Source organism: Suncus etruscus, chromosome 9 (assembly GCF_024139225.1).
Source record: "Suncus etruscus isolate mSunEtr1 chromosome 9, mSunEtr1.pri.cur, whole genome shotgun sequence".
Lineage (NCBI taxonomy): Eukaryota > Metazoa > Chordata > Mammalia > Eulipotyphla > Soricidae > Suncus > Suncus etruscus.
In genome coordinates, this window is record NC_064856.1 from 11036479 (window position 1) to 11063911 (window position 27433).

Sequence of the window (27433 nt, forward strand, 5' to 3'; positions counted from 1 at the left end):
CACCAGTTGATTCCCTAGAGTAAAGACCCTACATCCGGGGAATTTCGGAGATAAGCCACAGAACTGAAAAACAGGATGAAGGGCTGGAGCCCCCACCAGGCTGCCTCTACATGGAGAGAGCCCAAGAGTGGGTTCACTCTGCTGGGGCCAGCAGCTCCATCTTCTCAGCCTGGTGGCCAAGGACTTCCAGCTCAACACTAAATCTGTGTGGGTGATGACCAACCACGTCTGTCCCATTTGGTGGGGGAAGACTATGGCCTACACCGTGGTCTCATACTCCAGCAGCTCCTGGGAGGTCCCCACGCTCCGGTACTGCACCCGGGGCGTGGCGGGAGAGGAGTATTCCAGGGCCAGAATGGTCTTCCGAAGCCTCCGGTCAATAAAGTGAGCGTCCCAAGCAGGGTACTTCTTGCGGGGCAGGTCAATCCGTATGACAGGCCCCTCTGTCCGCAAGGCGCGGGTCACGGGGGTGGGAGGCAAGCCTGGCCGCACCTGGAAGACAGGTGGTGTGGGGGTCCCCGCACGTTCACCCCCCAGGGAGATCCCATCCCGCTCAGCGCCTGTAGTCCTGGGTAGGGACCTGGGGGGACTTGTGATGGGCTCTGTTGGGGGACCACAAGGACCGGGGGCCTCGGGGAAGATGCAGCCCGGAGCCTGGGGGCCCAGCATGGGCCCGTTGGGGTGCAGGAGGCAGTAGTAGATGCACATGAAGAAGATGCCCAGCGCAAAGCTGGAGGCCACCACGCACACCAAGATGAGCGAGCGAAAGTCGGCCACGCTGCGGCTGAAGTACCAGAAGCCGGTGAGCGCAGCATTCTCCAGCAGCACGATACAGTAGTAGAGCGTCATGCGGCGGCGGCTGCGGCCCTCCTTGACGTTGAACCAGCAGAAGATGTAGATGATGCCCACCACCATGTTGTAGATGATCTCCTCCCACTTGGACATGCAGAAGTCCGTCTCGCCCTGGATGACCCAGAAGGTCATGACGCACCAGTGCGCCACAATGAAGATGCCGAAGTAGAGCCTGTAGACGCTGGCGAAGAGCGCGAAGGCCAGGCTGCGGGCGGCGATGGTGAAGAGGTGCCACAAAACCTGGGCCACTGCGCCCTTGTAGGACAGCGGCCGCTTGTCGTCCCGTGAGTCCCGCAGCACCTTCTGGTAAGAGGCCAGTGTCCAGGCCAGGGACACCAGGGACGCGGAGGTGGATAGGACTGTGGAGACAGGGTGGGCACAGAGTAGGTTGGGTTAGGGCAGTGCTTCTCAAATAGTGGGGAGCGCCTCCCGGTGGGGGGTGTGAGACTCCGTAAAGGGGGGGGGTGTGTTTGACCTCTGCAAACACTGTCCTAACAAGCTAAGCCCTGAGTTTATGTCTCTGTATGTCTCTGGAACTGAGAGTTGCTGTGTCCTGCTTCAAACCCTGCTTCGAAAAGCTATGCATTGCAGAACGTGCTCATTGGAGCCATTCATCCAGACATCGCCTCTGGTTAAAAAATCAACTTAAATTATTTTATAGATTTTTGCTTTGCAGGTTAAAGTTTTTTTTAAATAAAGATACTATTTACAGTCTTGAGGGTGGGGCGTGAAAAATGTTTTCTTCTTCCTGGGGGGACATGATGAAAATAATTGAGAAGCACTGGGTTAGGGGCAGATCTGGATTAGGGGTCTTAGACAGGGGGAGCGTTTTGGGTCAGGATCCCAGTGCCAAGGGATTATCTCCATCTATTCTGAGGAAATGGTCTGGGTGGGTGGTCTTCAACAGCAAGGATGGGGGTGTTGAGTGAACCGTACAAGGTGCTCTGGCAGGAGAGGAGAAAGATGGAGTGAGTGGGATCTCTAGTAACGATGGTTAGGGTTCAAGTTTCTTGATGGGAGAATGGGACATTGAGAATGGGAAAAGGGGTGAAAAGGGGGTTATGACCAGAGTCAGGATGAACCAGGAGGGGACAAATAAGAAGCCATAGGCGACCAGGATGGGACTAGAAAGAGCATGGGAAGGAAGTCCGGGGCTGAAAGGAGCTTTGATGGCGGTCCAGGATTCTGGAATGTCATATGGTCTGAAAAGTTGAGGCAGTCTTCAAACATTGGTGGGAGCTGGGCAGTGCCTGGCAGGGACTTCAAGGATGCTCAAGGCCATGGTTTTCTCCTACCTTACAGGGTCGGCCTGATCTGCTGGCCTCATAGAAGGGCCAAGTAGAAGGTGGGACATGAGCTGGTCTGGTTGAAGGAGAGGCAGGAGGGCGTGGAGGGTGGAGGACCAGGACCAGGGTGGGAGAAGCTCCCTGGGGAAGATAGACAGCATGTCCATAAACCGGTGGTGACCGGGCATGTCTGTGAGGCCAGAGGATCTAGACAAAACCATGGCTAGGGCTTCTGAGAACTTGGCAGAAAGGGGGCTGGTCTGCTCTGGCAATGGGGAGAGAAGAGGGGCGGGGGTGGGGGAGGAGCTCCAGGGGGTCTGCCAGGAAGCAGGAACTTGAGGGTCCAGGTCATTTGTCATGCTGAAACTAAATGGACCACGGGGTGGGGGACACAAGGCATCCAGGAACCGCGGGGCAGGGGCAGGGCGGGGCTCACCCGGCAGCAGGTCGGGCTCACCACGGTGCACCAGGAAGCTGAGCTGCAACACGAGCTGCGGGGCGCTGCGAAGGAAGGTCTCCAGCAAGCGAAGCATGCTCACGTCGGCGCTCTCGAACAGCATCCGCCAGTAGAAGTGGCGCCGCAGCCGCTCCCCGCGCCAGCGGCTCTGCAGCCCCAGGTACAGGGCGTGCAGGTACCTGGGGAGGCACGCAGCACTGAGGCTCTGGGCTCTCGCCCCCAACCCACGCCCCCAGTTCTCCTCCTTCGGGCCTGGCCGAGTGTGCCTGCTCTACCTCCTGGGCTGGAAAATCAATAGGCTGAGTGAAAGGATCATTTCCTGGGGCTCCTTCATTATAGCTTAAAGCCCTGACAGGACCAAGTATTGCACAGTCATCATTACTATGACAGGCTGGGGCCCTTTACTGTACCCTGAACTTCCAATTCCAACGTTATGACTCCCATAGTTTAGGCTTTGCTTTGAGGCCACACCCGGTGGTGCTCAGGGTTTACTCCATTCTGCTTCCAGGGTATGCGGTTCATACCTGCTTCTTGTAAGGCAAGCTGTACTATCAGCTGTACTATCTCTCCTTCTTATTGCCCCCATTTTATAGGTGAGAAAACTGAGACCCAGGTTCAGATGTCGCTGCCCTAAGTCCCAGAGGATAGCAGCAACGTGGAGTCTGACCCAAGCAGACAGGGTTCAGGCATTGCTGCCTTTGCTGGCTGGAGGGTTAGTAGGCATTTCAGGGCAGTTGCTGGTGTCCATTTCCTGTTCTGTAGTCAGCAGCAGCTTTTTGGTCGTTTGCCCACACTTGCCCCCCAGAGTACCCATTTCAACCCACTTGGCACAAAGATACCACCCCCAGGTGCTCTTCCTGGCATGAGTCTCAGCTGCCACTTCTCTGCCAGCTTCTCCTAACCAGCTTCTCCTGCTGTCTGCACAGACCCGGCTCACATGTTCTCCCTCACTGCTGAGCCTCTGCATCTGCTCTTCCCTCTGCCTGTCCCCCAATCTCACCCAGCACCGAGCCCCAATTACTGCAGTTTTTCTTTCAAGGTTCATCACAAGCCCTGCACCGAGTCTCGGAGCAGCTCTCAGGCTTCACCCAGAACACACCTCAGGGGGTTGAGGCTGCCTGCAGAGGCTTTCAGTGCCTCCTAGGGCAGCTTGCTCACTCCTGTCCGGTCAGTGCTTTGTGTGCGGCGGGAACTCATGCTGTGTGTGTGATGCAAGCTTGTGGGTGTGTGAGGTGTATGCACAATGCATGCTTGTTCAGTTGAAATGCAACCTTGCAGGAAGGAGGGGAGTCCTGAATTCAGTTCCCAGCTTTGCTTCAAATCTACTCAGCAGTCTTCAGCAAGAAAGACCCTTTCTGCATCTTAGTTAAACCCAGCCAAGTGGTTGTGACTAAGTAGATGAAGCACACTTTGCCACTACAGACAGCACTGCCCACGTGGGGCGAGCAGGCATCTGTCCACGCAGATACTCCAGGCTGGCTTCCTCTCTGTCCGGGATCCTTGCCCAGCAGCTCCACCCCCACTGTTGTAACCAAATAGAGCCTGTCCCCTAATCTCCAAATTCTGTTTCACGGGGCACGTATAGTTGGCTGGAAACAGAGAGGGCCTCTCTCCTGAGAAAAGGAAGAAACCCTTAATATATTCAATGAACCTGTTGTCTGAATCCGAAACTGGGGAACCAGAGATCATGTGGTCATTTTCTCAGATGTGAAGAGCTGGCATTTCCATGCTTTGTTTGAGAATCAGGGGACCCATTTTATTCAAGGGCATAGGACCTGCCCTAAGGAAAAGCAATCCTGTGTCCTGGGATTTGGGATCAGCTGATAGCTCTTCAAATGAAAAAACCAGTCTGAGTTTCAGATTTTTCCATGTATCAACAAAGGTATGAACTCGATGACTTGAGATCTTTCCAGGGCTGATATTTAGAGTCCAAAATGCTCCACCCCAAATATGGCTTGAAGGTATGGAGCCATACCACCAATCCAGGTTTGATCCCTAGCATTCCATATGTCCATTTATCCCTCCAGGACTAATTCCTGAGTGAAGAAACAAGAGTAATCCCTAAATAATGTGGGGTGTGGACCCAAACCAAACCAAACCAAACCAAAATAAAATGTACTGGATAGTGTAGCTACACGACACAGGCTTGAGATCACGGCTGAAGGCCATTTCATTAGGAACTGAGTCTGAAATGTAAAAATTCCTTTGTGTCTCTCCCACAAATACTGGGTTCTTACAGCACCTCTGCCCCTCGCTGGGCATGTTCTCCCCAGCTGCTCACCCACTTCCTAGGACAGAGATCCCTACCTTTTCTTGCATAGCTGAGGTTCTTTCTCCTGAGCAGCAGAAAACTCCTTGCCTTTGTGTCTTCTACTCTCTGGGTCCCAACTCTCCCCCAACTAATGATCCCCACATGAAAATCATTGAATCACAGAGCAAATGGATTTTAACTACTTGTTATTACCAGCCCTACAATCACATAGCCCATGGGAAAGATAAGCTCAGAGCAGAGAATGGTGCTGTACTGTGGAACCCCAAAGGAGAGGGGCCACTTTGACAGGGAGAAGGGGTCAGGGAAACTTTTAAAAGGAGAAGCATTTGACCTTGGTTTAAAACTGGACAAGTAGAGGCACAAGGAGGTGGAGAACCAGCCAGGGCACAGGTACAAAGGGATGAGGGAATACAATTTGGGGGGGGGGGCATACCCTGGTGATGCTTAAGGGTTACTCCTGGCTCTGCATTCCAAAATCGCTCCTGGTTTTGGAGGACCATATGGGTCATCTTGTATTGAACCCAGGTCTGTCCTGGGTCAGCTGCATGCAAGGCAAACACCCTACCACTGTGCTATCGCTCCAGCCCCAAGGGAATACAGCTTTTTAGGGGAATAATTACTGATTTTCTGAGCCTGGGTGGTGAGAGTGGATGGGAGGTGGCAGGGATGGTTATAGGCAGCAGCTTAAAAATGTTATGAAGGGCATCAAGTCTGAGACTGAAAGGTTCCTATTTCATTCTCCATCTGAATTCTATTCCAGAATTGAGGGTGATGCCATCAGCTCTCTGACTGAGGAAGTACATGCTAAATAATGGCTTGGTTTAAAGCCAGTGGGGCTGGGGCTTGGTCAAGTATGAGCTAAAGAAGAACCCTGAAGAGAGCCAGAGAGCAGAGCTGGTGGAGGTCATGTCACAGGGCATGAGGGATCAGACTTGTGGTGAGACTAAAATGACCTGTAGACCTTTACTCTCACACACACACACACACACACACACACACACACACACACACACACACACACACACACACACACACACACACACACAGCCTTCCTGGGCCTCTGTCTTCCTCCGACCCCATTTTCTTTCTCTTTCCCAGGGTCTGGCTTTGGACAGGAAGGAAAGACCAGCTGGCTGAATGTGAAGGGGCCTGGGGAGTTGGTGGAGGATGATGCCCTGGAAGTTTCTATCAGGCTGGAGGACCATCTGTTTCCCTGCCCGGGTCAGCATGAGGGAGGCCCCAGCCCAGCCAGCATCCATCACCCTGACAGCCTGCCAGCTTCTGCCGCTCACAAAGGGTTCTGCAGCCTGGGAGGCCTGGGCCAGAGTGGGGAGGGGAGGAAAGAGGCCTTCTAGCCTCCAGAACCAAGCTCTGTGTGGGAAGACCACTTTGCTGACTGGATAGGAAAGGGCCAGCTCCACCTCCCTCTGCCCCTTTTGGCAAACGAACGGAGCCTGTGGCAGTTCCAGCCGGCATGAAGCTATCGTTGTCAAAGGGCCTACAAGGTTTTCATGAGCCTTGGAAAACATTTGAAACATGGGAAGAAAATTGGCACCAAAAACACAGGGAAAAGCTGCAGAGTCAAAATTAATAAATGTTTAATTAAATGTCTGCAAAATAGAACAAGAGATCAGCCAGTCAACTGAAACTTAGCATTTACCTGAAATAAATACTGGATTATATATATCATTTACATTTGGTAGTTGATGTTTCTGCATTTTAATATACTTGATAGATGTGAATTTCTGCATAGACTTTTTTTTTGGTTCTGGACAACACTTGTAAGGTAAGATGGTAAGACAGAATTTACTGTCTCTGTACTCAGTGATCACTCCTAGCAAAACTAGGGAGAATGTATTGGATTCTGGGGACAAACAGGGTTAGCTGGGTACAAAATAAAAGTCTTAATCCCTCTATTAACCTCTCTGGTCCGAGCTTTTTTTTTTTTGGGGGGGGGGGCCCACACCCGTTTGCTGCTCAGGGGTTACTCCTGGCTAAGCACTCAGAAATTGCCCCTGGCTTGGGGGGACCATATGGGATGCTGGGGGATCGAACCGCAGTCCTTCCTTGGCTAGAGCTTGCAAAGCAGACACCTTACCTCTAGCGCCACCTTGCCGGCCTGGTCCAAGCTTTTTAAAATAATCACAAAGGTTTCAGGTCCAGAGAGATAGCACAGTGGTAGGGCATTTGCCTTGCAAGCAGCCAACCAACAACCGACAGTGGTTTGGATACCAGCATTCCATATGATCCTCAGTGCCTGCCAGGAGTGATTTCTGAGCACAGAGCCAGGAGTAAACCCTGAGTACTGCTAGGTGTGACCCAAAACCAAACCAAAACAAAACAAAAATCACAAAGGTTTTAAAACAGTCCTGCTCTGTACATACTCCTAATTTGCTGGGCCTCAATTTCACCTTCTCTAAAACGAAGCCAGAACTCACTATCCAACCTCCAACACTATCCCCAGGGTGGGGATGAAAAAGGCAAGATAGCATGATGCTAGATTCAGACATTCCAATCTTTTTTTTGTTTTTGTTTTTGTTTTTGGGCCACACCCGGCGGTGCTCAGGGGTTACTCCTGGCTGTCTGCTCAGAAATAGCGCCTGGCAGGCACAGGGGACCATATGGGACACCGGGATCCGAACCAACCACCTTTGGTCCTGAATCGGCTGCTTGCAAGGCAAACACCACTGTGCTATCTCTCCAGGCCCAGACATTCCAATCTTGCCATAGATGCTGTGTGGCCTGAAATCACTCTGTGCCTCTCTGAGCCTCGCTTTCCTCCATGTAAGTTTTCATAAATTGCCAGAGAAATGTGCACAGAGATGTGGAGACTGTGCCAGGCAAAAATCTCTGCCACCTCCTGATCACCAAGCAGCCCCTCTCGACACCTCCTCCAGGAAGAAGACATACATGCTGTTCTCAAATGCATGTCCAGTCTCATCTGTCCATTCTCCCCTCTGCCTGTACCCTGCTTTCAACCACCACCTTCTTTTGTCTTCTCTGGGGGCTTCACTCCCATCCCCTCCATCCTGACTGCCCATCTACCACATGGCAACCAGTGGGATATTTTTAAAAACTGTCAGATCATGTCATTCCCCTTCTCAGAACCTTCCTGGGGCCTCCCATCACTTGGAATAAAACCCAAGCTTCTCCCCAAGGCTTGCGGGCCTTCAGCCATCTGTCCAGCCCGCAGAACTCATCTCATCTCATCTCATGCCACTGTCTCACTGGATCCCAGCACTCCAGTAGCTGTTACTTCACCCAGCCACACCCAGACCCAAGTCAGGACCTTTGTGCTTATTACCTGTTACCTGGAGTCTCTTTCTTAAATCCTCCTGGCACAGGTTTTGCAGGGCTCCCCAGACAATTTGACCTCTGCCCTCAACTCTCTGCCTTCATCACATCACTTCCCTCTACCTCCTCATATACAATGGCACAATCTTTGTTGTTGTTGTTGTTGGTTTGGGGGCCACACCTGGTGATGCTGAGAGCTTATTCCTGGCTCTTCACTCGAGAATCACTCCTGGTGGGGTTCTGGGGACTGAACAAGGGTTAGCTGCATGCAAAGCCAGTCTCTTATGCTCTAGGCTCTCCTTCTAGCTCCTACAGTCTTACTAAGGCCCAGGTTTATTTTCTATTTTGCTACCATGAAGGATTCATGCAGGAAGGGACCTGAAATTTCTTGGTCACCACTAGTCTTAGCACATGCTTAGTAAACACTAAATTATTTGTTGAATGAATAAATTTGAGCCTGAGTACATTTGTTTCTGGTAGCTTGGGAGCATCTCTGCTCGAGTTGTGCCAGGACACTTTGCTGACAACAAAGGCCCTTGGTCTATGGGGCCAGAGCAATAGCACCACAGCAGGGCATTTGCCTTGCATGTGGTGGCCCAGGACGGACCTGGGTTTGATCCCTGGCATCCCATATTGTCCCCCAAGGCAGGAACGATTTCTGAGTGCATAGCCAGGAGTAACCCATGAGCATCATTGTGTGTGGCCCAAAACCAAACCAAACCAAAACAAAACAAAAAAAAAGAAAAGAAAAAGGAAAAAAAAAGTCCTTGGTCCTCATGGACTATTCTTCCCCCTTCAGGATGCCTTCCCAGATATTCCTCAGCCTGGAACCCAATTTAGAATATTCCCAGACTTAAACTCCCTGAAGCTGCCTTGAGCCAGAACCTAATAGATCACTTTTCCTAACCCTCCGTTTTACAGGGGTGCAAGAGAGAGAGAGAGAGGACAGAAAACAGACACTTAGAGGTCTGTTTTGCATCTAATTTTGCAAATCTAGTTCTACTCATTTTTAGTCTGCTGCTCAGGAAAACTTGTCTGAGAGGAGACTGGAAGAGCAGGGATATGTATGTTGTGAAGAGTGAGGATGGGGGCATAAATAAACCCTAAGCCTAGGAAGAAGTGAAGCCAGCAATTAAGGGCACAAAAACTCATCACAAAAAAGGCCCCTGAATTGTCTCTTCAGGTCTTCATGGCCCCCACACAGGAGGTTTGGTCTGGTTGTCTGGTCTGGTTGTCCTGATGACCCAGCATGGGGGAATCCCATATCCCTCAGAAGCCAAGACATTCCTGGGTGCAGGTTCACCTCTGTCCATCTCTCTCCACTTTTGGTCACCCACACTCTGATGCCAGCCAGAGGCTCTGGCTTGGACTGTCAGATCAAACTAGATCACTGTCCCTATTAGCCTTGTGTCTGTCCCTTGAAAGTGAGGTTGACTCTTATATTGTTCCTGCTAGGTCAATGTATCTGTGTAGTTCTGGGGCCTTAGGTCAGTCTGTGTCTGTCCGTGTGAGTCACCTTGCCTTTCACATACCGTGACCATTTATTAGTCAGTATGACCCTATAGTTCTGAGTCGGCACGTTTGTCTCTCTCTGTCTGTCTGTCCCTGCAATGTTGGAGTCTGTCTGTCCCCTTGGGTACTGTCTGCCTTTCCATCTCTTAGCTACTGTGCAGGTCCATCTGCGTGTCTCACGGGCTCTTGGCTGCGTGGTCCATCTGCTGGTCTGTTGTTCAGCTCGTGGCTCAACATGACTGCCAGCTTTCCGGCCGTCCTCCGCTGCCTGCTCCTCCTCTCCCCAGCTCCGGGTCTCTGTCTGTCTGTGTCTCTCACATCCTCAGCTCCTCCATCTGTCGGTCTCTGCATTTCCGAGTGTGTGTTCTCGCCCCTCTCCACTCCCCCTCACAGCTCTGGGCCAAAAACACAGCAGCTTCCAGCGGCGCCCCCGCCTGGGTTCGGGCTCCCTCCAGGAACCACCCCCTCCAGGGCCAGCTCTCTAGTCTCCACGGCAGGGTCCTGCGGCCTCCAGAGTTGGGGGACAGGATGGAGCTGGGGAGTGGGGACACCCCTACCAGCCAAGCCCACTTCTGCTGTCTGGAGGGGGGCAGTGTAAAGTAGAAGAGTTGAACCCCAGCTATCTGACTGGCCAGGCTAAGCCTTCCTAGACATACTGTCAATTCTCCCTGGCAAATCTTTCCAGTGAAAGCTACTATTAATCTCATTCACAACTCAAGAAACAGAGACCTTGCAAAGGGAATTTGTAAAAGTCACACCTAGTGCCAGACCGAGGATGAGAGTTGGCCTGCATAGACCCATCCATCAGATGTGGGGCAGGACCAGGGTCCATCTGCCTCATTCCCATTCTGTCGCAGTCTTTCCAGCAGTTTAATGTGGGTTCCTAAGGTGGGGTGCAAATCAACTAGTCTGGGGAAGTCCTGATGGACAGGGAGGGACATTCAAGCATTGCCTGGGATCATGTGTGTTTGGAGAAACCTGGGAAAGGAGTGACAACAGTCTGAGAGTCAGGAGACTGGGCTCAAGTCTTTCAAGGTATTTTCTGAGAAAATCCAGCCCTTCTAGGGACCATAGTCCTTTTTGGAAAAAAATGAGTCAGATATTCTGATTTTTGCCTGCCCATCAGAATGTTTTTGGAGAGAGGTAGATGTGGCTGGGCAACACCCCAGTGGTACTCAGAGCTTACTCCTGCCTCTAGGCTCAAGGATCTATTTTTTTCAGTGCTCAGGGGATATGATATGTTACTGGAAATTGAATTGGGGTCAGCCAGGTACAAGGCAAGAGCCTTACCCCTGTACTATCTCTTCACCTGAAATTTATCTTATTATTTTCTTTCTCTACCTGCTGTACTGGACCAAGTCACTTCCCTGTGTACTATGGTTCCAGCCCCTACCCTGTTTTCTTCATAGCACATATCACAGGTAAATTTGGTTTTATTTACTGCCAGTGTATTTACTACCTATTTCTCCACACTGTCCTGGTCACTACTTGATACCTCAGAGCCACACAGATCATGCTCAGTACTTGTCTGTTGCATGAATGAACAAAGAGCTCATGTGTACTTTATATGTCCTGCAGTATAGGTTGCTTTATATATACCTGCAGTATAGGTGTAGAGGTGAAGATCCCAGGCTCAAGGGTCAGGGGAGCCGGATGCAGATCCAGACCTGTGTGGTCTGCAGCAAGCCACTTCCCACTGTGAACCCTTTGGAGACAGTCCCTACCTGAAGAGGTAGCCATGCAGTTGGATGTGGGGGTTGAGGGGGAATTTATGGGTATAACATTCCCAGCCCAGAGTTGGGCACTTGGTCTGGGGAGGCAGTTAGGAGCTGTGTTGTCCAAATGCTCAACAGGAAGACAAGATCTTGGAATAGTCCTGAGGCCCCTCCTAGACTAGATTTCTCTGGTGCCCTGATTGTTCCCAGGAGACAGAGAGTAGTAGAAGTCATAGGACCTTCTTTGGGGTCTTTGCTTTCCCAGGAAATAACCTCCATTCATTTGATAAAATCCTTAGTGCAGTCCTAGGAGATTTCATGGGCACATTTTCTATTTTCCATAAGATAAAACTGAGAATCAAAAAAGAGCTCCACTGGACCTTTAGCTACCTAGCATCGGGGTTCCTCCTGGGAGCCAGATTGACAGATACCACCTGTCTGAAACTCAATCTAACAGGAGGACCTAGACAGGAATGAAATCAGCAAGCCAACATGGAACGATAAGCATATCCAAAGGTTCCAAACAGTCTCCCAGGGCTCCAAGAGACTCCCTCATGGAGAAAGGCGGTAGTGCCGAATTGGGAAAGCTTTATGGTGCTGAGCCATGATCAAAGAAAGGTCTAAGAGGTAATGAGAAAAGGGAGAGAAGGAGTTTCTGATAGAGAAGTGACCTGGACAAAGTTCCTGTGTTAAGAGGGAGCAGCAGTCAGTGTTGAGAATGGTTCAGAGAAGGAAAGAGAGGAAATGAGGAATGAGGTAGGCCATAGTGGAGGTTTTGACCTTTATCTTCAACTGAGGAGGCCCATGAAAGCTTTAAACAAAGATAGTACTTTGGCATGTTGTTTTGTTTTGGGCCCGCACTCAGCAGTGCTCAACGCTCTGTCTCCTGGGATCACTCCTGGCAGAATCAGGGGACTAAATGGGTTGTTGGGGATCACACTTGGATCAGCTCCTGGCAGTCTTTCAGAGCAGAGGCTGACCCAAGGTTAACAGCCAGAGATATCAGAGCTGCACCTCAAATGAGGAATGGTCACCTTGACACTTTCCCTACATGCAGGAGAAGGTCCTGTGGGCCTCCTATTTTGTCTGCAGTTTTCCAGGAAGTACCAGGTCCCCATGATACTTCTATCAGTATACAAGATATATACAAGTATATATGCATACATGTATATGTATATATACATACATATATATATATGTGTGTGTATGTGTGTGTGTGTATATATATATATATATATATATATATATATATATACACACACACACACAAGTATACAAGAAGTATACAGATACTTCTAGTAGGGGCCTAGGGCCCTCCAGGAGAAAAGGGCCCAGAAGCCTCTTTTCTTCTCCCACCCACCATGCAGTATGTTTCTGCCAGAATGCAAAACGGGACCTTCTTGGGGTAGGGAGCCAGATGACTCACAAATGTCAGTAAAGAATGTGATTTTACACATTTCACTCTGGTTTGGGGTGGTGCTGGGAGCTGGGCTGCTGTCTCCTTTCTCCTTGGCAGCCCCCTGAACCTCTTTTCATGCTAGGCAGAGACCAAACTGTTCCCTTTTTTAGGCTCTGGCTGAAAAGCTGAGACCTTCTTTCATCCCACACACTCCAATCAGCTCCCAGCTGGGGCCACTTTTTTGTCACCGCACCTTAGCAGGGAAGCAAATAGCCCTTTCAGCAAAGCATTAGGGACCTATCTCTCAGCTCTCTCCTCTAGTTGGCCTCACTTTCCCCATCTATGATATGGGTACAGAGAAGGATCCTATGCTGTACTCGAGGCTCTCTGTCCTCTTCCCCCTTCTCTTCTCCTGATATCCCTGTGTGGAATTGAGTATACTGAGCCAGTAAGGGTGAGAGAATTTGATTCTAGTCTCCTACTGACAATGGGAGGTACTGGAAATTAGGACCAGAGAAAGCCTTCCTTCTCTCCTCACCTGATTTGGGAGAGGGATGGTGATGGTTAGAGGCACCAAGCTAATATTGAGGGACTCTGGGGAATGGCAGATGGGAGCCCTGTCTGAAAAGGCAGCTGCCCCTCAGCTCCATCTCATTCTTGCCCTGAACAAGAGCCCAGAGTGGCTATAAATTCAGTTTTTCAAGTATAGCTGGAAATGATGGTACTTGTATATATTTTTTTTAAAAAATGCCTATTTGGAAATGATGCCAACTAATTTAAAAAATACCATATGAGTCTCGAAGGAGATTATTATTCTTTTTTGGAGTGTGTGATAACAGCACACATAGTTGAGTTATATTTTTAAGAAGCCTGTCTTCTTCGACATATACTGAAATATTTATGGATACAAGGATATGTTGTCTGAGATTTCCTTCAAAAAAACATAGAAGGGACAAAACTAAGGTGGAGTTTAAGCCTAGGGTCTCTAACGTTAAAGACGCTAATCTGGCTATTTAGATTTATGGTTTAAAATAAATAATATTTAAGAACCAGTTACCAGACCAGAGAAATAGCACAGTGGGTAGAGTGCTTGCCTTGCATGCATCTGACCTGGGTTCAATCTCTGGCATCCCATGTTTCCCGGAACCTGCCAGGAGTGATTCCTGATCACAGAGCCAGAAGCAACCCCTGAGCACCATTGGATGTAGCCTCCAAACCAAAATAAAAAAAGAACCAGGTCCTTGATTCAAGTAGCCACATGTAGAGTTCTCAAAAGTCCTATGTGATTCAATGATATTGAACAATGCAATGGAGCCTTTTGTACTCGAAGAACTTCCTACTTGTGGTGCCATCCACAAGGTTGGTCGACTGATCACTTTTGAAGCAGAGAATTAAGACAAGATAGCTCATTATCCCCCCTCCCTCACCCCTCTCAAGCCTCTCTCTCTCCTCTCTTTCTTCCCCTCCCCTGACCTCCCTCCCATTGTGCTCAGACCTTACTCCTGGCTGTGCTCAGGGATAAACTCCTGGTGGCAGGGGTTCAGGAACCATATGATATGTTGGAGGCAAGTGCTCTATCTGCTCTGCTATTTCTTTGACCCTACTTTTTATGTTTAAAAAATTTTTTTTGTGGGCCCGGAGAGATAGCACAGTGGCATTTGCCTTGCAAGCAGCCGATCCAGGACCCAAGGTGGGTGGTTCGAGTCCCGGTGTCCCATATGGCCCCCCGTGCCTGCCAGGAGCTATTTCTGAGCAGACAGCCAGGAGTAACCCCTGAGCACTGCTGGGTGTGGCCCAAAAACCAAAAAAAAAATTTTTTTTGTAAATAATAGTCACTTAAAAGCAGAAGGAGGGCAGGAGAGATAGTACAGCAGATGAAGCACTTGCCTTGTAAGTGGATGCAGATTCAACCTTCAGCTTCTCCTATGGTCATCTGAGCAATGCAGGAGTGATTCCTGAGTGCAGATCCAGGAGTAACCCCTGAGTATTGTTGGGTGTGGCTCCCCAACAAATAAATAAGTAAAAAAAAAAAAAGTAAAGGGAAAAAAATACTGCAGGTCAAACAAACATATCCTTAGGCTGGGATCTGTCAATGGGCCACTGACTTTGGCCTGAAGGTTAAACATCCTATGGCCCTGACATCAGATTCGATGACTTATAACAGTGAGGAGCTTCAGCACCACCATATTAGACAGCTAAGCATATGAGAGCCATTGCTGAAGCTTCTTTAGCTGAGAAGCTGATTTCAAAGGCAAGCCTGAGGATGTGAAGCTTGTGCACTAGGGAATATCTCACTCTGGAAAGCTTGACTGTGGGATATTCTCACTTCAACTCAGACAGATTCTGCTTCCCTTTCACTGGGGCTGTCTTTTGTCCCCCTCACACAAGTCTCTATATTCTCTGGCACCCAAAACAGAGAATGGGACCCCTGACACCCTTCTCCAACTTGGTTGCTAACCAAATAGGATGGGTTGAGACTTGGGCCAAGGGTAATCATCAGTATAAAAATGCCTTTCTACTGGAGGACTGAAGCGAGCACAGGGGATAAGGTGTTTCATGTACACATGTCGAACCCTGGTTCAATCTCCAACACTGTATAGGTCCCCTGAGTCCTGCCCCAAGTGATCTCTCAGTGCAAAGCCTGCAGTAAGCTCTGAGCCCTGCCTGCCAAAAGTGATCTCTGAGTGCAGAGTCAGGAGTACGCTCTAAACACTGCCAACCGTGACCCCAAAACCAAGTTTTCTGAGCCTACAGTATGTGACAAGTCCCATGCATTTATGTTCTTCTAAGAGAACCTTGGGAAATGCACTCTGGCACTGTCTCATTTTATAGATGAGACGGGATAAACCAAGTCAGTCATACTGGCATCTCCTGGGCATCAGCTCAGGGTTGTTCTTTCTGTATCTCTGCCCGCATCTGTCCACTGACAATTTGGAAGGCTGTGAATGCTTGTCCAGTAGACCTAAGCAAGGGCCCACAACTGCCCTGGAGTGCAGGGCAGTGCTGCCTCTAGCCACTAATCAGCCACAGATATAACGCCTCTTCAACAGACTGGCTGGATAGAGGCACCAACAGCAGTCGATGGTCTGCTCTGGGCAAGTCGAAGGGAGGGTAAGGGGAAAGAGAGAAGGAATGACAACTCTTTATTTCCCCAGTGTCTTGTTATCTCAGAGGAAACCCAACCAGGTGGGCAGACAATCACAACAGAATATAATCAGGATTGAAGAGGCATGAGTAATTGTGCCTAGGGGGAAAGTCAGAGCGGAAGCACCCACAATGTTAACAGTGGAAACTTTATATTAAAATAAAGATTTTCAACTGCCCTTCTGATTGTTTCCCTGCTTTTCTAAGAATACAGGATTGATTTTTTTGTTCAGAAGCAACTTAATTTTGGGAAGGCAGTGGACTGGTGAGCCTGGTAGTCTAGCTTCAAGGCTTAAAAATCTGAAAGAAATAAATAAATAAATCTGAAATCTTACTAATAAGGAGACTGTTACTGCCCTGTATCTCAGTGTTGTCACCTGTAAAATGGGTCTATGATGCCAGCTGCTGCTAACTGAACACTTACCATGTGCTAATTACTATAAAAAGCATGTTCCCCTGGAGAGATAGCACAGCAGCGTTTGCCTTGCAAGCAGCCGATCCAGGACCAAAGGTGGTTGGTTCGAATCCCGGTGTCCCATATGGTCCCCCGTGCCTGCCAGGAGCTATTTCTGAGCAGACAGCCAGGAGGAACCCCAGAGCATCGCCGGGTGTGACCCAAAAACCAAAAAAAAAAAAAAGAAAAGCAACCACCTGTGGTGGTTAGTTGTAGAAGGACATGATGGCTTGCTTTCTGGCCACACTCAGCTGTGCTCTGGGCTTATTTCTGAACTCAGGAATAACTCTTAGTATAGCTCAGGGAAACAGGAGGGGTGCCAGGCATCGAATCTGGGTCAGCTGCATACAAGGCAAGTACCGTGCCTGCTTTACTATCACTCTGACCCTACGGAATGTAATTATTCCATTTCATAGATGAAGAAATGGAGGCTATGTGACTTGTCCAAGACCACAGATATCATATGTGGCAAAGCCAGAGTCTGCCACCATGGTCTTGGCCATCACCACACTCATCACCACACCCTCAGCATTGTTGTGAAGTGGAATAATATAATAAAAAACTTTGTAAGTGGTAACTATTTTTAGTAATATTCAGTACTTCTTATTTAATTAAAGGTCAGAATAAAGGGGCTGAGAAAATAGTACACCAGATAAGGTACTTGCCTTGCATGTAGCCAAGCCGGTTTGATCTCTGGCACCACATATAGGCCCCCAAACAGCATCAGGAGAGATCTCTGAGCACAAAGCAAGGAGTAAGTCCCGAGCACTATAGGTGCTCTATAGGTATGACCCCCAAACGACAAGAAACTATAGTAAAGAACCAAAGATAGTCCAAAGGTTACAGTCAATTCTGGGTTTATTCCTAGTTTCCAACCACAGTAGAGAAATAGGAACAAACCTTCAGCAATGTTGGCTGTGGTCCAATCCCACCCCTTCCTCCCCAGAGAGCAAACTAAATCAAAACTAAAAACTTCCAACATACAGAACTATCCTCTTAAAGAGAAATGCCCTTTCACCCTCACCTCTCTAGCCCAGGGCTTGAGGGGATTTCTGCATTCTAGATTCTCCCCTTTACCTTTTCTGTACTTGTTGTAGCTTCAACAAAGACCTAGAGCTCTTTTAACAAATGCAATTTCCATTTAGATAAAAAACAAACCTTCTACCTGATTGTGTGTGTATTGGGGAGAGTGGATTCCAGGGGTAAGTAGGCGGTGGGGTGGGGCATGCTTTGTTGGGTTGTATCAGTGAAGGCTTCTTAGTAGAGGAGGCATTTGAACCTGACTTGGAAGAAAAAGTAGATTGTACCAGGAGGTGCCGGGGAAGGGCAGTGTTGAAGGAAAGGAATATGCAGCTGGTGGGGTGATATAGTAAGGAAAAAAGCTAGAGGTCGGTGAGAGCAGAGAGAGGCAGGGGCAGAGCTGGGTTCTCGGCTTCAGAATATCTTGGCTGCAGATGGAGGCAATGTTTGGGAAGAAGGGCAGAGAGAAGAGTCAGAGGCTGGTGGCTTTCCCAAGGAGGAATTTCAAAGCTCTAACAAAGACAGGGTGGTGAAAAGAGAGGCCAGAGGAACTCCTGACCCAGCCTCCTTCCTCTCTCTGGGGACCTGGGGCCCAGCTGCTGGGGTTCAAAGCCATTTCCTGGCAGCTCTCCCTCCTCCCTCCAGGGTTTCTCCTGTGTGGTCTTTATAGATCAAATGGGGGCGGGAGACTCTGGGCCCAACTGCCGCCACTTTGTCTGTTAGGAGCAGCCCTAATGGCCTGTTGTTGCCTGATGGGCTGGAAGAGGAGGGCAGTCATTGGGGGCGGGGTACACAGCATCCTGGAGGGGGTCTCCCAGGGGTGGCTGGTGAGGCTGGCCTGGAACAACCTTCAGCCTCAGAGTAGGACAAAACCAAGCCACTGAGCTCTTGGGTGGTAAACATGTTTCTGCTATGAAACTGCCCAAACCAGATCTTGGACATGTGGCTCATACAAGGAAACAGAGAGACTCCAATGTCTGCAGGTTGAAGTGGTGGTGAGAGAACCATGAAACACTCTTGAAAACTATAGTCTAAAAATTAGGATCCAAATAGTAATGACTAATGAGTAATGGACTCTAAGTAGTAATAGAAGTGCTCAGTGTTTTCTTCCTGTGTTCCAGGCACTTCACTAAACACTTTTTAAACCCTGTTTAATTTACAACTCCCCCGGCCACATGAGATAGGTATTAATATTAAAAATGTCCATTTTGCAAATGAAAACATGAAGCAGAGACCAGTTACCCCTGTGCCCTAAATCAGACCTAGTGGCAGATACCGGATATGGCTAATTCTAAGTATGTGAGTTCTTAACCATGAACACTCTGGCCCTAGTGAGGAAAGAGACCAGAGTAGGAAAGTAGCTCTTGTTGCCTCTGACTTGAGATCAACTTCAACCCCAATGTCAGTCTCTTCATGGACCTGCAAACCCACACAACTACCTCTAGCTGGTGGCCCACCAAATAACCAGAATCCACATGGCAAAATATATGCCAAATCCTGCTCCTTCTTTGCTAGAATTCCAGGGGTTCCTCCACTTCCTGCGAGTGAAAGCCCATGTTTTTGCACTGGCCTATCAATAGCCTCTGTGTGGATTGATTAAAGAGTAATTCCTGGGCACAGAGCTAGAAGTAAGCCCCCAATGTAGCCCCAGAACAAAACAAAACAAAAATCAGAGTGTGTGTCTTAACCACAATGCCAAGAATATCACTTCCTAGCCAACTCGTCACCAACCTCTGTTATGCCTCACCCTCGCTCAGTTTCTGTCACTTGCTTATCTTCCTTTGATCTGTGCCTACCATTCTCAAGACCTACAGGACCTCTCTTTTAGAGACCAGTACTGACTGCTGCATCTCAAAGAGCTCCCCCTCCTCCTGGCACCCAGAATCCACCAATAGCTGCCCGGTGTTGCCTTTTCCATGGCACTTGCCATCAGATTCACTCTCTGGCATATTGTATGTATGTATCATTATGTTTTACTGCTTTCTCCCAGGAGACTGCGGTGCCACCAGAGACTTTACCCTGGACATTACTCCATTCTCTGCACTTTGAGCCACTCCTGGGGTCCCACAGGTACTCCCTAGATCTGCAGAGTGGATGACTTAGATTGACCGCCCAGCTGCCTCTATTCCTGAAGCTATAGAGGCCTCTGAGACCTTTTTGCCCTTCTCCCCCCTCCCTAGCCACCTGCTCACTGAACCAATCTTCCACAGGGAAATAATATCCAGACTTATGCCTCTAATCACTGCCAACAGTTTGGCAAGGTTAGTTCACAATGGACTAGGTCTTTGGCTAAATCTGGTCTCACTGAACTTCCAATTAAGCACAAGTGATCCCAAGTTTGCAAGGGACACAGCTTAGATCTAGAGCTTAGTTGAATTACCAAGATCACATATAGGAGGTGGTAAGGTCATGCTTTGACTTGATGGCATTTGGATATAGAATGTGTCTTGGAGCTGGAGAGAAATACAGTGGGCAGAGCACTTGTCTTGTATGTGACCTATGTAGATTCCATCCCCAGCACCCCATCCTTTCAGCCCTGCCAGAAGTGATTCCTGGGCATAGAGCAGCCAGGAGTAAGCCCTGGGCACCACCAAGGTAGCCCCAGAACTAAACAAAACAAAAATCAGAATGTGTATCTTTTTTTTTGTTTGTTTTTTTTGTTTGTTTGTTTGTTTTGTTTTTGGGCCACACCCAGTAACGCTCAGGGGTTACTCCTGGCTATGTGCTCAGAAGTTGCTCCTGGCTTGGGAGACCATATGGGACACCGGGGGATCGAACCGCGGTCCGTCCAAGGCTAGCGCAGGCAAGGCAGGCACCTTACCTTTAGCGCCACCGCCCGGCCCCAGAATGTGTATCTTAACCATGATGCCAAAACTACAACTTTTCAGAGGGAAAATTGAGAGCCCAACTTCACATGAGTCACTCAGTAATTCATTTAAGAATTGCTCCTGAATTTAGGGGTTATGAAAAGACAGAACAGTTGTGGAGGCTAGATATAGGGGATATTGAAAAGACTGCCTCAAATCTGCCTTCCTCCCTCCCTGTTTTGGAGCCCCCAAATCCTGACAGTCTAGAAAGAATCCCAGGCTAAATCAGCTTCCACTAATTGGTTTAGCAAACCATGCTTCTCTGTGTAAAGCCAGGACCCAGAGAGTTCAGGATTAGGAGATTCAGGCTTCATGACTCACTGCTCTGCTGCCCATAGGGTCAGAGGAGACAGGGTTAGGAACTTTAATTGGCTTAACAGTCCTGAGTGGTTTAACAGCTCAGAGAGTTGGGCTGTTAGGGGAAGAGATTAAAAAACACAAGTGGGTATCAACCCAGCTTCAAGTCAAAGGATATCTGTGCTCTTCTCAAGAGGAATCTAACCAGGATATCTCTGCAGGGCTCTGGGATCTATCATTGTAGCCAGGCTACTAGAGATGGAGCTTAGATACAGGCACTGGACAAAGCTGGCTTGCCTCTCTTCTCTACTTCCTCAACGAATGATTTTGAGCCTCTCAATCTTACTTTCTAGTCTGATGCTTCTGAGTTTATCAGTTGCCCTAAAGGAGAAGGGTTCAGGGTAAAATGAGATCATGTGCCTGGAGCACCTCACATGGGGTCTTCCCCTCCACTCCATCCTCAGAGCCTCGTTTTTGTGTTTACAATAATTACAGCACCAGCTCTTTATCAGGTCATCTGGGAACAGAATAAGATCACATGTGTGTAAAATGACCTTATCACTGTGAAGATTATTAGTCCAGAGGTTTACAAGAACAGACCCTCAAATCAATTTTCTCAGGTTGACACTATTTGACATTTTTTCCTTTTTGGTTTACGTTATTAAAAAAAAAAATTAAGAGACTATGAGTGGTAGTACAAAGGTTAAGACACTTGCCTAGAAAGTGGCTATGGACAGAAACTTGGTTCTAATCTTGACTCCTCAGATGGTCACCAGGTGTGGACCCCAAAGCAACAACAACAACAATCTTTATTAGTAGCTTAAAATGGGGATATTTGTGAAATCAGGACTTGACAATACTAGGTCTCAAGGCACCATCTACTAGAGGTTGACAGATGGTACCCTTACTCTTGGAAACTGGTCTCTTAATGTCCTCTTATTCTATACTCATGTACCATGTGCAAAGCAAGCACACCACCCACTATACTATCTCTTACTATCTCTTCAGCCCTCTGACATGATTCCATAAAGTATGTAAGCTTTTGTTTAGTATTATACAAGGAATTGAAAAGATTCTTTTAGGTTTAGGGGGAGCCAGGGAGAGAAAAAGATCAATTTAAGATTCAAGTGATTTTACTTAGAACTGAAGATTTGGGATCAGGAAGTGACTGGCCAGTTTCCCAGTTTTAGCCTTAAAGCACTTAAAAGCATCTCTCAGACACATTGCCCTGGATATCACCATTCAACACATCTGCAGCAAGTCCTGCCACTCTGCAAACCTCTTCACTGTAGGAACATCTTACATAGTACACAAACATGTTGTACTAACATTGCTTGACTTCTAGGAATGCCAGCCCCAAATGCTATACCTCCTCTGAATCTTCTTCTCTTTAGCCAGATGCTCAGACATCTTCAAATCTGATCAAACTTTTGGGATAGGGGCCCCTGAGACTGATAATTAAGCCTGAAGTCACAATTCCAAAGAAGAACAGCTGCTTAAAGTCATCAAAGTTAATTTTTTTCATTTCACATGCAGGGAAATTGAGGTCTAGACATAGGAAGAGTGTCATTCAAGGTCACTTAATAAGCTAGTCACAAAACTGGTGGTCAGTGGAGGCCTCCTGATTGCCACCCTCTCAGTCCAGCACTTCCCCACAATCCACACCATCTCCCCATCTTTACCCACACAGTCAAGCTCCCTCCTCTCTATTTTTTCATTCTTATCTCAGGACAGCAGAAGCCCTGACTTTCTATCATCCTGGAATCTTGGGATCTCAGACTCATAATTCTTTGAGCATGGAGGACACTTCAGTGGCAGAACTACAGGACAGATAAATGAATCTGAGCTCTGAAGGTAGAATCTTGGGTCCTAGTCCATCTAGTCCCAAACTGTGTGGTGTGACCTTGGGCAAGGATGTCCCTCCTCTGAGCTGTGTGTCTTTATCTGTCAGGCAGGAATGATAATACTAGCCACATTGTCGAGTTCTTAGAAGGGGACGCAGGACATCATACTGGTAAAATGGCAACTAATTAGTAGATCACAAAGTGAGTGTTTAATAAAATAATTGTCCCAGGGCTGTCAGGAAGGACTCCCACAGCCTTGTCTAAGTGAAATGATTCAGATATGATGGATAAAGTGGAATTGAACAAGCTAGAATGTGCATCTCTGTCCTCTCTAAGCTGTTACAGCCTGATACTACTAGTTTCAGGCTTTTTGAAAAAGACATTAAAACTCTGTTTTTTGAAAAAATACTATAAAAGTTAACAAAACAGAATATGCTCAATCAGTTTGTCATTCCTGCAACATCAGCTCCTCTTCCACTCTTTCTTCACTTGACAAAGAGAATGAATAAGAAGTTATCTCTTTAGCTAAGCAAGTGGGAACCCAATGGACCCTAAACCACTCTCCTGAGACCGTGGGCCATTAGTTCTATTATTTTTTTTCCTGCTTAAGGAAATTTAGCCTATATTCTAGAAAAGTCTTCATTTATTGTAAACGGATTTTGAACAAGGGGTAGAAGAGACATTGAGGTAGCTGAGAGTCGAGGGGGGCAGCTGGCCCACTTCAGGCAAAGGGGGATGAAGCTTTGGCTACCAAGAATAGGAAGTTACCATTTCAGGATCTAAAAATATCTTCACCATCTGTCCACTTGGGCACAGAATGATAAATGCAGATTAATTCCTGGATGTAGACACGAATATTTTTTATGTGTCAAGTTAATAATAATAACACCACCCTGTTTGCATCGCGCTCCGCCCCCTTTTTCTCCCCTAAGGCAAGCTAAGTGGAACATACACATCATCTTGGCAGGCCTAGAGGGGAAACTAAGGCAGAAGGAGATTTGGCAACTTATCAAGGGTGACACAGCAAGTGAGCAGCTGGGACAAACCCTGGGAGTCCCATTTCCAATCCTCAGCCCAGAAGTGAATCTTCTGAGTTAGGCAGAATGTGTTAACAAGTAGCAAAATAAATATAACAACAGCAATAATCACCCTTTTCATCTCAAGAGTGACTTAGACTTTTTTCTGTGTTTTCCCCAAGTCTGTAATAATCACCATACTCTATTGCGTTCCTTAAAAAAATTATGTGTTAGTCTCTGGAGCCTTCTCGGAGACCTTTCTCTCAGTCAACCATCCCAAGATGAAAGGCAAATGTGGTGGTAGACTGTGAGACGTGCTGAACAGGCTTCTCTCATGTCCCAGGCAAAAAAAAAAAGAGAGAGAGGCTTAGGGCTGAGGAAGAGATTGAGGAGCACATCATAGGAGAGTTCGTTTTGTCTGTGAAGTGAGAGCCCAAACTACCAGAGCAATTCTGATTGGGGGTGAGGGGACCCTAGGTTTAGCATTCCTCTTCCCTCTATCCAATGAACTCAATTCACTCACAGGCACCTCAGCCCTGGCAGAGGGAAAGGTCCGGGTATGCATTTTATTACCTCAGTTTTGTCTCTCCCGGGGTTAAATGAGATCTAGCAGCCCTCTAGTCCCACATTCAAGTGTCCTACTGTCCTGGTAGCAGGCAACACAAAAGGAGCCAGAGAACCTCCCAGTTTGCCTCCTCACATGTTCCCTGAAGCCCAAAAAGTTTGAGCTAGATATTTTTCATTCAGCTGCTTCAGATTCAGTTTCTCTGGGAAAGTGGAGAACAAAATGCAGTTCCAAAACTGGGAACTCTTTGAGAACCGAGAAGGGCTTCTGAGCTCTTTGATAAGCCCAGCTAGGCACTTGGGTAGAGAGAAGGGAACCAGGGATGGAGAGAGGAAGACTGAGTAGGAGTGTGGGGATCCCTGCTCCAAAGTTTACACTCACCCTTCAACCCCTAACTCCCCTACACACACACACACACACACACACACACACACACACACACACACACACACACACACACACTTAGGATCACTTTCTGAGGATACCTGATCCAAAGTTCACACTCACACCCATCAACCCCTAACTCCCCTACACACACACACACACACACACACACACACACACACACCCTAGGTTCTCACCCATTCTCTTCTCCTTCAATGGTCAGACCGCATCCATAGGGTGCTCACCATAGGGTGCCCACCTCATAGGCAGGTGGGCAGAGTCGGAGGGGCAGAGGTCGATCTCACTGGCGATGCCCTTAGTAGGGTGGGGCCGGGGCCGGGTGTCGTGAGATTCCCCCCCCCCCAGAGAGCAAGTCTCCAGAGAGCAGAGAGAGTAGGGGCATGAGGCAGCCGCCGCGCACCACCCTACCCTACCCGACCCGACCCTACCCGACCCGACCCTCTGGGACGCCGCTCCCTCCCACCCTCCCTCCATTCCTCCGTCCCTCTTTCCCTCCTTCCCCGGCCCAGCCCGGGCACGGCTCTCGTCCTACCTCCAGACCTGGCCGAGCTGCAGGAGGTGGACGAGGGTGTGCAGCAGCCAGACGCAGAGGCGGCAGCAGCGGCGGCGGAGAGTGCGGGCCGAGGAGGAAGCTGCGGGCGCGGCGGGCCTGGGGTCGGGGTCGGGGTCGGGCCGGGCGAAGGCGCGCGGGCCGGGGCCGGGGCCGCTGTCCTTGGTGCTGAAGGCGGCGCGCGGGCCGAGGGCGCTGTCCTTGGTGCTGACGGCGGGGGCCGCTGCCGGGGCCGGGGCGGGCCGGGCGTAGTCGTAGACGACCCAGCGGAAGCTGAGCAGCTGCACGACGAGCGAGGGCAGCAGCACGAAGAGCAGCGTGAGGCCGAAGTAGGTGCGCTGGCCCTGCAGGTAGTAGGAGGCCGCCAGCCACAGGTCGGTGGCGCCGTCGGAGAAGAACACGAGCAGCGCGCACAGCACCCAGCAGCAGTCGCGCAGCTCGTAGCGCGGCCCGGGCGCCCCCGCCGCGCCCCCCGCGCCCGCCGCCGCCTCCGGGGCGCCCCCGGCCGCCGCCGCCGCCCCCTCCGGCCCCGAGCCGGCCGCGGCCACCTCGCCATCCGACTTCGCGGCCATGTTGGCGGAGCTGGAGGCGGGGCGCGACTTCCGGGCGGCGGCGGGGTGGGCGCGGCGTGGGGAGGGCCGCGCGGGTGGCGCCCGCCTTCCCTCGCCGCCCTCTCCGCCTCCTCCGCCGCTTCCTCCTCCGCGGGCCCGCGGATCCCTCCCCGCGCTGCCCCGGCAGCGCCCCAGCTCACACCCATTCCCCGATCTCTCCCCGCATCGCCTCTCTTTTCCCTCCACCCCACCCACCCCACCCCGTGGTCCGGGAGTGGTGAGCTTGACGGGTGCGGACGGGAGGAGTGACCCCGGATTGGGAGAAGTCGGGCGCACTTGGGCCCACGGCCCGCTCACCCCTTACTCCCCGAGTTGGAGCGCCCGCTTCGTTCCTTTCTGTTTTTGTTTTTGTCTTGGGGTCACTCAAGGTTCCTCCTGGCTCTACGTTCAGAAATCCCTCCTGGCAGGCTCTAGGGGAGACTCTAGGGGATGCCATATGGGATTCGAATCACAGCCCTTCTGCATGCAAGGCAAACGCTCGACCTTCATGCTATCTCTCCAGCCCCTCATTCTTTCATTTATCTATGTTTTGGAATCACAACTGGCGGCACTCAGGGGTTCCTCCTGGCTCTACGCTCAGAAATCGCTCCTGGCAGGCTCTAGGGGGGACCCTATGGGATGCCATATGGGATTCGAACCACCGTCATTCTGCATGCAAGGCAAACGCCCCACCTCCATGTTATCTCTCCGGCTCTGCTTCATCCCTTTCTTTGATTCACAAAGGTCCTTTTCCTCACTGTCTGAAGCCCAGAGAAGGGCAGCGCTGCTTGTGGCCCTGTCAGCCCCACACACCCCGCAGTGTCCCCTCTCTGGGACGGTCTTTGGGGCCTTTCTCCAGCCACACAGCCTGAAAGGAGGGTCAGGATAGCTGGGGAAGTGATGAGAGGAAACAGCGGGCGACTGACTAGAAGAGCAAGTGCTTGAGATCGAAAGGTGTTTTGCTTTTCCCCCCAAGAAAATTAGATGAAAGACCCCCTTGAGGTAGGAAGCTAAGGAAAGATGGGTTTCTGAGAGTTCTGAAGGAGGAGGATCCTAAGTGCCAAGAGATGGGCTTAATTTAGGGATCAAGTCTATAGTGGTGACAGAATTTGAGCAGGGGAGTCAATGTCTTGGGGTGGGGGAAGGAGACCCAGAGCAGGAGAAGAGATGTGATCATAGGGTAGCTGCCTGAAATGGAGAGACCAGAATCAGGAACTGAGAGAGAACACAGCTGACCTGGGCTCCATCCCTGGCATCACATATAGTGCCCAGAGAATCACCAGGAATGAGCCCTGAGCACCTCTGAGTATGACCACCCCATCTTCCCAAACAAAGAAAAATAAAGGAAAAGTAGAGGGATCATAATATTACAATAGCCAGGGAGGAAAGAAAACCCTATGGATTGCATTCCTCCCCCGCCCTTTCTGCTCAGATTGGTTGTATCAAGGCTTTCCTTTCTAATAGTTCTAGAGTAAGAGTCAAATTCAAACACATTTTCTGGCTTGAAAGGCTTGATAGTTTCTAAGAGAAGGAGTGAAAGAGGAGAGCGATGGGGGTTAATTTCTAATGGGGGGCAATGTCCACATTATGGACTACCGTGGCATTTTAGTTGTCTCCTCCAACTCCTTCTTTCTTCTTCCTCCTCTTCTTTTTCTTTCCCTTCTCCTACTTCTTTTCTTCTTTATTTAAGTATTTATTTGGTTTTTTTGGGTCACACATGGCTGCACTCAGGGGTTACTTCTGACTCTGTGCTCAGAAATTGCTCCTGGCAAGCACGAGGGACCATGCAGGATGCCAAGATTCGAACCACCATCTGTCCTGGATCAGCTGCATGCAAGGCAAACCCTCTACCGCTGTGCTATCTCTCCAGCCCCTCCTTTTCTTCTTTATATGT

The 27433-nt window shown here is 49.4% G+C and overlaps 2 protein-coding genes across 2 annotated transcripts in view; one reads left to right on the forward strand and one right to left on the reverse strand.

Moving 5' to 3' along the window:
* Positions 1-27433, forward strand: part of COMMD7 (COMM domain containing 7) — a 911502-nt gene that overhangs the window by 737914 nt on the left and 146155 nt on the right. The gene's annotated exons all lie outside the window — the stretch shown is intronic.
* On the reverse strand, positions 259-25521 carry XKR7 (XK related 7). The gene is made up of 3 exons (XM_049779211.1): positions 24932-25521; positions 2575-2774; positions 259-1211 (listed from the first exon to the last, which is right to left on the reverse strand). Exons 1-3 carry the CDS (start codon positions 25519-25521, stop codon positions 259-261), a joined length of 1743 nt encoding a protein of 580 aa, XP_049635168.1.

Excerpts from the sequence above, each read along its gene's own strand:
- XKR7 (XM_049779211.1), bottom strand. The coding sequence starts at position 25,521 with ATGGCCGCGAAGTCGGATGGCGAGGTGGCCGCGGCCGGCTCGGGGCCG. Across the intron at positions 2,775-24,931 it reads CAGCTCGGCCAGGTCTGGAG|GTACCTGCACGCCCTGTACC; the intron begins GTAGGACGAGAG and ends GTGCCTCCCCAG. Across the intron at positions 1,212-2,574 it reads TGAGCCCGACCTGCTGCCGG|TCCTATCCACCTCCGCGTCC; the intron begins GTGAGCCCCGCC and ends CTGTCTCCACAG.